Raw genomic sequence first — 12,062 nt, forward strand, 5'->3', positions numbered from 1 at the left:
CAGGAAACAGATCTTGCATAGAGGGTCCCTAGATCGACGCTGTGCCGATCTCCACCCACCGGGCGTGCTCCACTCTCTTTCTTCGCGTTGCCACCTGCGAACGCTGTTTGTGTGCCTTGAACACTTGCATGGACTACTTGCGATTTCTTATTTGTGAGTGTTTTTTGTTTGCTGCCCTGTGTCCTTTAAATATAGCTTGTTTGTTGTACGCATTTACAAGCATCTTCGTCGCTTCCAATGACTTTCATCATCGTAATTTCATTTATCTAAAGAACCTGAACCCGAAGCAAAACAGCTGCGTGACAAACGTATATCGCTATAAATTGTGCTCCTACATGTACAAAGACAAAATGTAAAAAAATACGTGGCAGCAACACAACTGCGCGAAAGACGCGAGACGAATCACGGAATTTAGTGATGGAAAGGTTAGTTCTGTAGGCATGTCAGACTGACCTGTGACATTCGTCGTTCATTATTTATATCTTGAATGTGTTCACATACGAAAGTAAACAGTTTGCAAGAAGAAAAGAATACCACCTTTCCCATTCGACCTATACTTAACAGAGCGAGCCAAGGGTGTCTCACACACGCTTCCGCTCATTGAAGCGTCATTATTTTGTTGTGCTAGGAGAGAATACTGGCCCGTGTCCCTTTAAGTCAGTAGCTTATAACTACTCCAAAATGAATCTAGCACTTTGGCATTTCGCTGCCCTTTGGATTTTCGTATTGACAGCTCCTTCGTTGCCGCTTGAAGGTGAGTTGCAACCTCCTACTTGGTCATGATTTCAGAAAGCATGTACGTATTTCAGGAAAATGTGGTGTCAAGCCTAAGCTGAAGTGCGTCTTGCGAGTAATACTCGGCAATTCGACTGCAAATTTTTATAAGGTGCAGCAAACACTGATGTAAAACACAGTACTTGAAGCTTTCATAGGTCTGCGTGTGATAAATAGTAAACTGTATATCAACAAAGGAATATACAATATTCACGCTAAATGAGGTGTGATAGGTGGCGTTTCGTATTGTAGAAAGTCTTACCAACCACAAATCAGCAGTTTATTATAAGTTTTGAAGCAAGCTTTCTTTACAGAAATGTTGGTGTTTTTCAGTATGCGTGCAATACGTCATTACGAAGAACCATTAACGCATTGATGAGACATCCACCCGAACGTAATGGGGGAACTTTTAGCAAGCGATGTTGAATGTGGGGCAGAGTCGTGCTTGAATTAGGGTTGTTTGGCCTAATTTTTCCTAGTCATAACCGGAAAGTATTCAATTTTCCGGGGAGGGGGTGCTGGCACTCGACCAGCTTTTGAAGTGTCCCCTCCCCCAGACACCCACAAAGATATATAATGTAACGAAGAAGAAGAAGACGAAGAAGAAGAGGAAGACGACGAGCTGAGTAGCCGACAAGGCACCATTTCGGGGCCGACATCGTACCGACCTTTCATCCAGCTCGGTCTTCTTCTCTAAATAAACATTGATCATCTGTAGCAGTTTTCGGTGGAAAGTGCTGGCTACCCCCGACCACCACGGAACACGGACCACGCGGTTCTTCAACCTCCTGATCTGCATCGAAGGCTCCGGGTCGCTGGATTACCCCCATTACTTCCGGAATTTGAGATGTTCCACAGCGAATCCTGACAGGACGCCGTTAGAATCTGCACCTGGCAACGTTTAACGCTAGAACGTTACCTAGTGAGGCGAGTCTAGTAGTACTGTTGGAGTAATTCGAGGGCAGTAAATGGGATATAATAGGGCTCAGTGAAGTTAGGAGGACAAAAGAAGCATATACAGTGCTAAAAAGCGGGCACATCCTGTGCTACCGGGGCTTAGCGGAGAGACGAGAACTAGGAGTCGGATTTCTGATTATTAAGAATATAGCTGGTAACATACAGGAATTGTATAGCATTAACGAGAGGGTGGCAGGTCTTGCTGTGAAACTTAATAAGCGGTACAAATTAAAGGTCGTACAGGTCTACGCCCCTACATCCCGTCATGATGACCAGGAAGTCGAAAGCTTCTATGAAGACGTGGAATCGGCAATGGTTAATATAGGGGCGCGAATTGCGTCCGCTATACACCAGAACACCGTGAATTCAAAGCGCGCCGCCATATTGATGAGCGCCGGTCGCGCCATCTATCCCAAGCGCCGCGAAGTAGCAGGCCTGGGCTGCCACGCCGGGAGATGCGACCCGGCGCGAAAGCGAAACTTGGGCTTTTTAGCTGGGCGGAAGGCGTGTTTCGCGTTTTTTCTAGCCTGTCATTTTCGCTGTCTCGATTCAATCAAACTTCAAGACCTCATGCAAGTCCGCAATGGCCACACTGAGTGATGTGCAGACTGCAGAAGCGAATACATCGGGTAACCACGTAAGCACGTAACCTGTGAAGGATTTTACAGCACTGTGTTGGTGCCACATTTTATTAAAGCACGCAGAACATTGTCCTCTGCACTTTCAGTTTGGTCTTGTTTGTCATGGTCATTACTGGGTTGGCCGCGTTTGGCAACCAACTGGCGAGGTCGTTTGACTGCCTGATTAGCAGACGCCTGCCCTTCACCACCTGCACATTGAAAACAATATATATGTTATAGTAAGAAGGGCTGTAGTTCTTTCCCATGCCATCACTGTTGCGAAGACATAAAGTCCTCTCAAAATGAAATAGAAAATGCACCAGGCCAATTGTATCGTGCAACCCCTTAAGAGTACAACATTAAGAACACAAGCCTACAGTACTCGAACAAGTAGCATGTGATGCTAAACCTGCACTCATTGGAAAATGAGGAACTACAGTAGTTATAATGTTCAACTACATGGGCAGTCAAAGCCCATATAACAGGGCGAGCATGACGGATGCAGGTTTTGTACAGTTGCACAAACCATGACAGGGCACATAAAATTACCATCCCTACCTAAAGCTGCATCATCAGGAAGCCTTTGGTACAAGACAACAACCGCACCTGCATTCCAAAAAATTAGCCCCACCAACTGCAGCTACCTTGTATCAGACCTGTTTCGCTTGTGCGAGGCCATATCGGATTGTTAGCGCTCCCTTAGAAAACAGTAAAAGAAACTGGTGAGAACGAGCAAAATTTTGTTACAAAATACAACAATAATTAAGCACCTTATTTTCCTCGCCTTATGAACGGAAAAATTTTGCGCTTTGCCCTGCATAACACCCCGCACGCAGTTTAGAGCTCAGGATGCTCAAATGAATTCGTTACGAATGACACCTGCAACACCAGCTCGTAAAGACAGGCGCGCTGCAAGAACGCCTTCGGCGACGAGCAGTCGTTGTTTACGTTTTTGTCGACGCATGCTACGTGACGAGCAGACTTCGTTTTACTTTCATTAGCAATAACGCTCACCAGCAGGGCAACATACTATCGTTTACAACTTGTCGTTCACGCTTAATGGTCATGCCGTGCAGCAGCTGCAAGTATCGCTAACCGCAAACTCAACTGTTCCGCTTAACCGTCGGGAGCTCTGCCTGAATGAAAACACGAAAAGGCTTGCCTTCTTGTTATAGCCAAGGCGAAGCACCGGCGCGGGATTCTGCTCTGTGGGCTTGTCCAGAAAGTGCTCGGAGCAAACCTGCGTGTTACACATATTACGTTCGTAGGGCGCAAAGTTGAACGTGGCACCAAAATATACACAGATCGAATACTCACTCGTGCATTTTCACTGGGTTGGTAGTTCTTCCTATTCACTGCAGCTATCCACCGGTGGCGCAGCTTGTCATTCATCGTTGCGGATGGAAATCGGTGCAGGCTGAAAACACCGCACCGGCACGATTCCCTACGTGTATTGTGCTCTTCGCAAACAGCGCTAAGCAACCTGCTCCTTTTCCGCTGGTTATTTTGGCATCCAAACACGACGCAACGATGCCCAGATGACTTCTTGTACTTTGGATTCGCGTGAACGGGCACATTTCCGCACTTTGGAGTCCTAGAGCTAGCGCTAGCAATGTCTGCTGGTCGCCGGCGAACACGCTTTGGCAGCCCAGAACAATATGACGCTGGTCGATCGGGCAATCCGGGTGCGAGAGTATGCGTTCGATTAGCCTGGGTGCGAGGCTAGCGTGTTCTGGTCTATAGACAGACGCGCGCAGAGAGAAGAGAACGAACTTTGAGAGCAACCGGCGAGCAGCCGAGCGGCGGTGAAACTGAGACTTTATTGTACGTACGTGCCTTCCACGCCGAGGAGGCCGGCGCCGCGAACATAAACATCCGCTCGTTGTGCAGACGCTCACGGCGGCGGCGGCGGAATCGGATCCACTACAGGTAAAGTCAAAACAAAATACATTATACTGATGGGCGACTTCAATGCCAAGGTAGGGAAGAAGCAGGCTGGAGACAAGTCAGTGGCAGAATATGGCCTAGGCACTAGGAATACCAGGGGAGAGTTATTAGTAGACATTGCAGAACACAATAACATGCGGATAATGAATACTTTCTTCTGCATGCGCGATAGCCAAACGTGGACGTGGAGGAGCCCGAAAGACGAGACTAGAAATGAAATAGACTTTATACTCTGCGCTAACCCTGGCATCATACAAGATGTGGACGTGCTCGGCAAGGTGCGCTGCAGTAACCATAGGATGGTAAGAACTCGAATTAGCTTAAACTTGAGGAGGGAACGCAAGAAACTGGTACATAATAAGCCGATCAATGATTTAGCGGTCAGAGGGAAAATAGAGAAATTCCGGATAAAGCTACAGAACAGGTATTCGGCTTTAACTCAGGGAGAGGACCTTAGTGTTGAAACAATGAATGAAAATCTTACGGGCATCATTAAAGAGTGTGCAATAGAAGTCGGTGGTAACTCCGTTAGACAGGATACCAGTAAGCTATCGCAGGAGACAAAAGATCTCATCAAGAAACGGCAATGTATGAAAGCTTCTAAGCCTACAGCTAGAATAGAACTGGCAGAATTTTCGAAGTTAATCAACAAGCGTAAGACAGCTGACATAAGGAAGTAAAATATGGATAGCATTGAACACACTCTGAGGAACGGAGGAAGCCTTAAAGCAGTGAAGAAGAAACTAGGAATTGGCAAGAATCAGATGTATGCGTTAAGAGACAAAGCCGGCAATATCATAACTAATAGGGATGAGATAGTTCATGTGGCTGAAGAGTTCAATAGAGATTTGTACAGTACCTGTGGCACCCACGACTATTACGGAAGAGAGAATAGTCTAGAGGAATTTGAAATCCCACAAGTAACGCCGGAAGAAGTTCAGAAAGCCTTGGGAGCTATGCAAAGGAGGAAGGCAGCTGGAGAGGATCAGGTAACAGCAGATTTGTTGAAGGGTGGTGGGCAGATTGTTCTAAAAAAATTGGCCACCCTGTATACGCAATGCCTCATGACCTCAAGCGTACCGTAATCTTGGAAGAACGCTAACATAATCCTAATCCATAAGAAAGCGAACGCCAATGACTTGAAATATTATTGACCGATCAGTTTACTGCCCGTTGCCTACAAAGTATTTACTAAGGTAATCGCCAATAGAATCAGGAACACCTTAAACTTCTGTCAACCAAAGGACCAGGCAGGATTCCGTAAAGGCTGCTCAACAGTAGACCATATTCACACGGTCAATCAGGTGATAGAGAAATGTGCGCAATATAACCAACCATTATATATAGCTTTCATTGATTACGAGAAAGCATTTTATTCAGTCGAAACCTCAGCAGTCATGGAGGCATAACGGAATCAGGGTGTAGACGAGCCGTATATAACAATACTGAAAGATATATATAGCGGCTCCACAGCCACCGGAATAGGCATTTGCCCTGCAGTGGGCGTAGCCCTTCATAAAGAAACCAACAAAATCGCAATAAACGGAGGAGTCAGGCAGGGAGATAGGATCTCTCCAATGCTATTCACAGCGTGTTTCAGGAGGTATTCAGAAACCTGGATTGGGAAGAATTGGGGATAAACGTTAATGGAGAATACCTTAGTAACTTGCGATTCGCTGATGATATCGCCTTGCTTAGTAACTCAGGGGACCAATTCCAATGCATGCTCACTGATCTGGAGAGGCAAAGCAGAAGGGTGGGTCTAAAAATTAATCTTCAGAAAACTAATGTTTAACGGTCTCGGTAGAGAACAGCAGTTTACGATAGGTAGCGAGGCACTGGAAGTGGTAAGGGAATACATCTACTTAGGGCTGGTAGTGACCGCGGATCCGGATCATGAGACTAAAATAATCAGAAGAATAAGGATAGGCTGGGGTGCGTTTGTCAGGCATTCTCAGATCATGAACAGCCAATTGCCATTATCCCTCAAGAGAAAAGTGTATAACAGCTGCGTCTTACCAGTACTCACTTACGGGGCAGAAACCTGGAGGCTTACGACAAGGGTTGTACTTAAATTGAGGACGACGCAACGAGCTATGGAAAGAAGAATGATGGGTGTAACGTTAAGCGATAAGAAAAGAGCAGATTGGGTGAGGGAACAAACGGGAGTTAATGGCATCTTAGTTGAAATCAAGAAAATAAATGGGCACGGGCCGGACATGTAATGAGAAGGGAAGATAACCGATGGTCATTAAGGGTTACCGACTGTATTCCAAGGGAAGGGAAGCGTAGCAGGGGGCGGCAGAAAGTTAGATAGGCGGATGAGATTAAGAAGTTTGCAGAGACGACATGGCCACAATTAGTACATGACCGGGGTAGTTGGAGAAGTATGGCAGAGGCCTTTGCCCTGCAGTGGGCGGAACGAGGCTGCTGCTGCTGATGATGATGATGTTGACAGCGAATCAACACTCGCACCCAACCAGCGGCATCTTCGACCCAAACGATGGCTAGTCCGTGACAGCGTCAACACCTGGTGAAGCCTCGCACATTCGTAGGGAAGCCCGGCGAGGACGTCGAATAATGAATGGGTTAGCCACTACGAGCGGTTGAGCAAGCACTATTGTTGGGACAGCATAACGCAACTCTCAAACGTAGCCTTCTTTCTGATGGACAAGGTGCTCGTCTGGTTCGATAACCACGAGGAAACTCTGACAACATGGGATCATTTCACGTCCGAAATCAAGGAGCGTTTCGGTGATTTTGTCGCGAAGAATCAGGCAGAGCAAACGCTCCTCGAAAGAGCTCAAGTTCCGGGCGAGACGTGTACGACCTACATCGAAAACGTACTGAAGCTATGCAGGACGGCCAATCCTCGTATGTCAGAGGAGGACAAAGTTGGCCATTTGTTGAAACGAATCGAGGAGGATGTTTACGACTTCCTCATTGGTATAGAGCACCTTAGCTCACTCGCCGACGTAATACGTCATTGCCGTACCTCTGAGGCTCTCAAACTGCGCCGCACAACCCCGAAGTTTGGCCCGCTAGCAAGCGTAACAACTGTTGCAAGCATTGAAGACGACATCCCATCAGTCGATCTCGCGACGAGCATCAGACAGATTGTTAGAGAGGAGCTATGTCGTTGCACGTAATTGAACACTGAGTTCCGTGATGGTCAACATCCGTACAATCGTCCACCAGCTGCCCTTACCCTCGCTGCAACGACTGTCAAGGAATACCGCTTGAGAAGGCCAATGAGAACGCAACAGAACTACCACCAGGAAACCGGGAACGAGCTTGCTGAGGGACATGCCCGTTGTTCAGCAACGACCTACTCGGAGCCACGGACATACCCATCTTACCCGAACGTTAGCCGTGAGCCTCCCATGTGTTATAGCTGCGGTGTCACAGGACACATCTCTCGATTCTGTCGGCAACGTCGTTGGGCACCGAGGTGGTATGAGTCACAGCCAACGTCCTATGGCACTGAACGTAATAATTTCGACCTGGCCTCCACGCTCCTTTCCTTCATCGATGACCTTCCCCATCAACAGTCCACGACAGAATCACGGCAGCGACTCCCCTGTCTCAGACCGCAGTCTCAATCTGCCGCCTTCTCGTCAACGTCCCTTTCCTTCACTGAGCCGACGTTCATTCTCACCACCACTGCCGGGAAACCAGACTGCGCGGCCGATGGAGGTGAGGTCGCCAGGCTCGACACGACACAGATACCTCTTCCGGTTACAATGCTGAGAAGCAAAGTGGAAGTGATAATTGATGGTATATGTACGTTGGCCTAGGTGGACACCGGGGCGATCAGATCAGTTATGAGCCTCTCTTTCGAAGACCGTCTTCGGCGCGATGTTTTCTCTCTACACGCATGCTAAATTCCGTGAAGAGGTGAAATATTGCGTTCCCTTCATGTTTGTGTTGTGAATGTGTTATTGGCGGACAAATGTTATTTAACCGAGTTTGGGATTTTAGAACTCTGTACTCAGGATGTTGTAGTATGGATGGACTTTTTACAGAACTGCGGTGCTTCAGTGAATTGTGGTGCCCGTGATCTTTCGATAAATAGTGAAAACATTAGAGTCGATGGCTGTCAGGATACCTTATTACCAGAACTCGTGGATGAGCGACCCTCTGGACAAAAGACAGTTGCCGTTGCTTAGCGAGTGACTATGCCTCGTGGTCTTTAGCACCGGTATCCGTCATCGCATCTTGTACAGACGCTTCATTTGACGCCGTGGTGCAACCCTTTCGCGATTTTTGTGGGAAGAAAAACCTACTTGTACCTAATAGTATCGTATCTGTAAACTATGCTAGCACGTTTTTGTGGGCGTTAAATTGTTCTGCTGTCGCGCTGCGTGTTCCCGAATACATGAAGATTGCTGTCTTCGACGACATCATATGCAGTTCATCGATGGTTGCACGGGGCGAGGATTCCAATCACGGACTAGCCGCCTGCCTTTACGAGCAGAAAATTCGACGCATGGTCAGCAAGTCTTTCTCTTCACATGAACCGGAGAACTTAGTGCAACTGCTATGCCAGTATGCTTCTGCGTTCGACTTCTCTCAAGATGAGCACCGTACAACTATTCCATTCTCGCGTGTGCGCGTCATCGCATTGACACAGGATCAGCACATCCTCTTTGGCAGAAGCCTTACTGAGTGATTTCATCAGAGCGCAAGATTTTTGCGGACAAGTTACAAGAGATGCTGAGGAAAATGTCATTCAATAATCATCAAACCCGTGGGTCGCACCTGTCATCCTGGTGAAGAAAAAAGATGGCTCGTGGAGATATTGTGTTAAATATAGGTGACTAAATGCGATTACCAAGAAGGATGTGTACTCGCACGCAACTTGACCACGTAACAGACTGCCTACATTCTGCCTCCTACTTTTCGTCCCTCGATCTACGTTGAGGCTGTCGATCACGTCGATAAAGAGAAACCCGCCTTTGTTACACCGGACGGTTTATCCGAATTTAACGTTATGCTGTTCGAACTCTGTAATGCCCCCGCCATGTTCGAGAGATTCATGGACACAATTCTCCGCGGACTAAAGTGGGAAATACATCTTTGCTACCTGGATTATGATGTTCTTTTCGGCCGCACTATTGAAGAGCATAACGAGCGCCTTAGCCTATTGCTGAGATGCTTGGAGACCGCAGATTTGATTCTCAATTCTGGAAAGTGTAGGTTTGGGGAGCGACACACGATGGTCCTTGGTCATCTAATCGACAAAGATGGAGTCAGACCTTACCCCCGCAAGATTGAAGCGGTCACTGCCTTCAAGCATCCGCAGTCAGCGCGGGAAATGCGCAGTTTCCTGGGACTCTGTTCTTATTTCCGTTGTTTTGTCCCGAAATTCGCCCACTTTGTGCACCCGTTGATAAGTCTGTGGCAAAATGATGTATCGTTCGACTGGACACCACAATGTGAGTCGTCGTTCCGTCAACTTACGTTCTTACTGACGTCAGACCCCATCCTACGTCGCTTCGATCCGTGTTCCCCTACCGAAATTCGTACTGACGCCAGCAGAATAGGTATCGGAGCAGTGCTTGTTCAACAGCGAAACGATGCCGAACACCTTGTTGCCTATGCCAGTCGTTGCTTAGGCAATGCTAAGCGAAACTCCACAGTCACTGAGCAGGAATGCCTTGTGGCTGTTTTTGCTGCTCAGAAATTTGGCTCTTACATCTATGGTCGCCCAGTCAGCATAGTCACTGCTTACCATTCGTTATGCTGGCTGGTCAGCCTTCGGGATCCGTCTGGTCGTGTAGCGCGGTGGGCCTTGAGACTGCAAGAGTATGACTTTGCAGTAAAATACAGAAGCGGCAGCCGTCATGCTCAGGCAGATTGTCCTTCCCGCTTACCACTGCCAACCGCAAATTCTGAAGAAAACACTGTCGATGACTGTCTGGCCGCTATTGCACCTGAGTTCCTGGACGCGACCATCTTCCAGGTAGATCAACGCAACGACGTCAGTCTAACCCTCTTTTCGTTATGGTCCTGAATCCGAAAGCCAGTGGTGGTTTTTCTATACGTGACAAATTGTATAAAACCACCCACTCTGCCAGTGGCGCACGTTTCCTTCTTGTCGTCGCGAAGAGTTTCCATAGTGCTGTGCTGCATGCCATGCATGATGATCCATCATCAGGTCATCTTGTACTGGCCCGTACGCTACAACGTGTGCAAGAGCGCTTTTACTGGTATCACATGCGTCAAACAACAAAGCAATAATATGTGGCTAGTTGTGACCAACCCGAACGGTGGAAAGGACCTTCAACCGTCCAACTAGGTCTTCTGCAGCCATTGATTCCCTCTCACGCACCTTTTGGGCAAGTTGGCATAGACTTCCTGGGCCCATTACCACTGTCATCGAATAACAATCGATGGAACGTCGCTTGTGTAGACCATCTTAAACGCTACACAGAGACTGCGGCAGTACCGTCATCTATCGCCGTTTGCGTCACAGCTTTCTTGTTGCGTTATGTCGTCCTGCGCCATGGCCCACGTCGCGGGATCGTAAGTGATCGCGGTCGTTAATTCGTGGCCGACGTTGTTGAAGGGCTGCTTCGGCTATGTGGAACACAATTTCGTCACTCAATGCCGTACCGTCCGCAAACCAATGGTCTTGTTGTTCGCACGAATCGAACCTTGACGAACATGCTATCCATGTGTGTCCTCTAACCACAAAAACTGAAACGATGTGTTGCCATTCATAACTTACGCCTACAACACTGCGAAGCAGGAGACCACGAATTACACCCCTTTCTATCTGCTTTATGCTCGATCGCCGCGGAGCTTCCTCGACACGATTCTTCCGTTTTCTCTGGACACTGAGGACTCCGTCGCCAAGACACTTTGCCTCGCCGAGGAAGCCTCCTGAAATGCGCGCGTCCGCATATTGGCATCGCAAAACCACTCGAAGGATCGGTGCGATAGTTGCCATCAAGCCATTTATTCTGAAAAAGGTGACATAGTGCAGCTATGGACCCCACAACGCAAGCATTGCTTGTGCAGCAACGTCTTCTCACATTATGTGGGCCCATTCGTTGTTATATATCGCCTGAGCGACCTAACTTACGTGGTTGCACGGGTTTTGTTGACAGATATGCGTTCCAAGAACACCCAGCTTGCTCATGCTGCACGTCTTAAGAGCTACTACCCCGCCAAAGAGCAGTGACTCTCCCAGTGGGCTTCGCCTGAGAAAGGGGGTTTGTGACGCGGCGAAGAGGAGTAGATAGAAGAGGAGGACGACGAACTGAGTAGCAGACAAGGCAACATTTCGGTGGCGCCATCGTGGTGACCTCTCATCTAGTCCGGTCTTCATCTGTAAATAAACATCAATCATCCATAACAATATTGTGATAGGAGGTTCGTGGGCCTAGAGGCTCAACACAGTGAGCAAGACGTGGCGAAGAGACGTGGCCTTTATCCACCTTATATCAGAGCGCGCATAGCATTTGTAAACTCACAATAAAATGGCACGACAAACACTTGAACAAGCCTAGAGCCGGCTTTGCGGTTCTAGGCTTGAACGCAATTGATTAGAAATGTCTAGTAATGAGTAGTAATTACTAATAACCGAAATTACTTGAAATGACTAGTAATGCCTATGAAATGACAAATATGTCTAACAACTTGTAACAACTACAATTGATTAGAAATGACCAAAGATGCTTAGTGATGACCAGTAATCACTAATAATGACTGAAAAGACATGTAATGACTACAAATGACTTTGAAAGGACAAATATG

At 47.6% G+C, this 12,062-nt stretch overlaps 1 protein-coding gene and 1 long non-coding RNA gene across 2 annotated transcripts in view; one reads left to right on the forward strand and one right to left on the reverse strand.

Moving 5' to 3' along the window:
* The first annotated feature begins 493 nt into the window (after positions 1-493).
* Positions 494-12,062, forward strand: part of LOC126540824 (2-Hydroxyacid oxidase 1-like) — a 200,737-nt gene continuing 189,168 nt past the window's right edge. Inside the window, exon 1 of the mRNA XM_055075969.2 lies at positions 494-754. Within this exon, the coding sequence (XP_054931944.2) occupies positions 682-754 (73 nt within the window). The 5' untranslated portion in view covers positions 494-681. The remainder of the gene's footprint in view (positions 755-12,062) is intronic.
* On the reverse strand, positions 2,387-3,956 carry LOC129387214 (uncharacterized). The gene is made up of 2 exons (XR_011892614.1): positions 3,514-3,956; positions 2,387-2,560 (listed from the first exon to the last, which is right to left on the reverse strand). It is a non-coding gene; the product is annotated as an uncharacterized lncRNA (long non-coding RNA).

Source organism: Dermacentor andersoni, chromosome 2 (assembly GCF_023375885.2).
Source record: "Dermacentor andersoni chromosome 2, qqDerAnde1_hic_scaffold, whole genome shotgun sequence".
NCBI lineage: Eukaryota > Metazoa > Arthropoda > Arachnida > Ixodida > Ixodidae > Dermacentor > Dermacentor andersoni.